Below are 1,453 nucleotides of genomic sequence, written 5' to 3'. Positions count from 1 at the left end.
TATTTATTGTGTATATTATCTAAAATAAAAGATTTATAAGTCTTCTATCACAAAAGTATAGAAATTTTACTTATGCTCATTGGCAAAATAATTCTTACGATTTGTAGATATTGGATATCTGTTTTGGAACTGAAGCAGCACACATTGGTACACATCTTGGAGAAAAACAATTTTATGCATTATTAAAGCTTGTAGGAGCTCATCAAGCAGGACTTAACATTCATAAAGACATAATTACTATGCCTTTGGATGTTATTACTTTACCAAGATTTAGTGGGACAGTATGTGGAGATGAAGATGGTAGAAGAAGTTCAGATTCCAATAGGTTTATGAAAGGTCATTTCCATGCTCCAGAAAGTACTACAGAAAGTGAAAGTGAAGCAGAATCTCCAAGGGAAGCTGGTGGTAGTACAGATTCACCAACACCGACAAATAGTGTAATACAGGAAAGAAACAACGATATAGATGAGGAAGCAATATTAGACTCGGTATTTGGAGGTTGGCATGGATCATTAGTATCTGAAGAACGAAGGCAATTGTTAGGAACTGAAGAAGAAAGTTCAGAACGTCATAGCAGTGATGAAGGTGAAGGAGATGGTGACAGCTCAGGATTTCCACCTGAAGAAGTTTGGATAATTAGTGATGAACAACGCGAATATTATGCTGCCCAATTTGCGCAATTACAACTTGATCCTGAAGGACTTTTGCATGGTCCTATAGCAAGGACATTTTTTGAAAAGTCTGCACTCCCTTTAAGAGAACTGAGTCGTATTTGGCAACTAGCAGATATAACCAGAGATGGAGCATTAAGTTTACAAGAATTTTTTGTGGCTATGCATCTTGTTGTTTTACGAAGAAATCATGTGCCTCTACCTGATGTCTTACCTCCACCCTTATTAATCCCTCTGCTTAAGCAAAAAACTGGTCCACCACCTGTTCCACCTAGTACAACTGTTCAAAAAACTTCACCTAATACCACTGGTACTCGTGAAAGAAACAAAGAGTGGACAAAATTTGTTGATTCACCAACTGGAACTAGCAGTTCTCTGACTAGCCCAGGTCTACAATTAGTGAATTTTGATTTTCAAAAATCTGCAGTTGAAAAAGACCCTAAAATTCTGCATCCTGTACCATTACGTTTAACACCTGAAGCAGCAATCCTCGCTTCTGGAGCTAATGGTAATAATAGTAGCTGTACTACATTAGGAGATGATGATCTCCAACGCACTGCAAGTGCATTGGTGCAACGACCTCTCATAAAAAAACCACCTCCACCTGTTGAAGAAGCTATTATTGTAACTCCAAAGAAGGAACCACCACCTCCACCACCACCCAGACCATATAGAACACATGCAAGAAGTTCTAGTCTTGATCTTAATAAATTAGGTATATGTTGCTACCAATACTCTGCGATACTTTTCATCTGTGGCTGTGAAAGCAAAGTTTTACGCTT

The 1,453-nt window shown here is 38.0% G+C and overlaps 1 protein-coding gene across 1 annotated transcript in view; it reads left to right on the top strand.

The window, feature by feature from the left end:
* Positions 1-1,453, top strand: part of LOC108572136 (ralBP1-associated Eps domain-containing protein 2) — a 3,124-nt gene that overhangs the window by 886 nt on the left and 785 nt on the right. Inside the window, exon 2 of the mRNA XM_017934330.1 lies at positions 108-1,425. Within this exon, the coding sequence (XP_017789819.1) occupies positions 108-1,425 (1,318 nt within the window). The remainder of the gene's footprint in view (positions 1-107; positions 1,426-1,453) is intronic.

The sequence above is a fragment of the Habropoda laboriosa genome, unplaced genomic scaffold (genome assembly GCF_001263275.1).
Source record: "Habropoda laboriosa isolate 0110345459 unplaced genomic scaffold, ASM126327v1 scaffold136, whole genome shotgun sequence".
In the NCBI taxonomy this organism is placed as follows: domain Eukaryota; kingdom Metazoa; phylum Arthropoda; class Insecta; order Hymenoptera; family Apidae; genus Habropoda; species Habropoda laboriosa.
The sequence above is the reverse complement of the archived record's forward strand: the minus strand, read 5'-3'. Positions and strand labels throughout refer to the sequence as shown.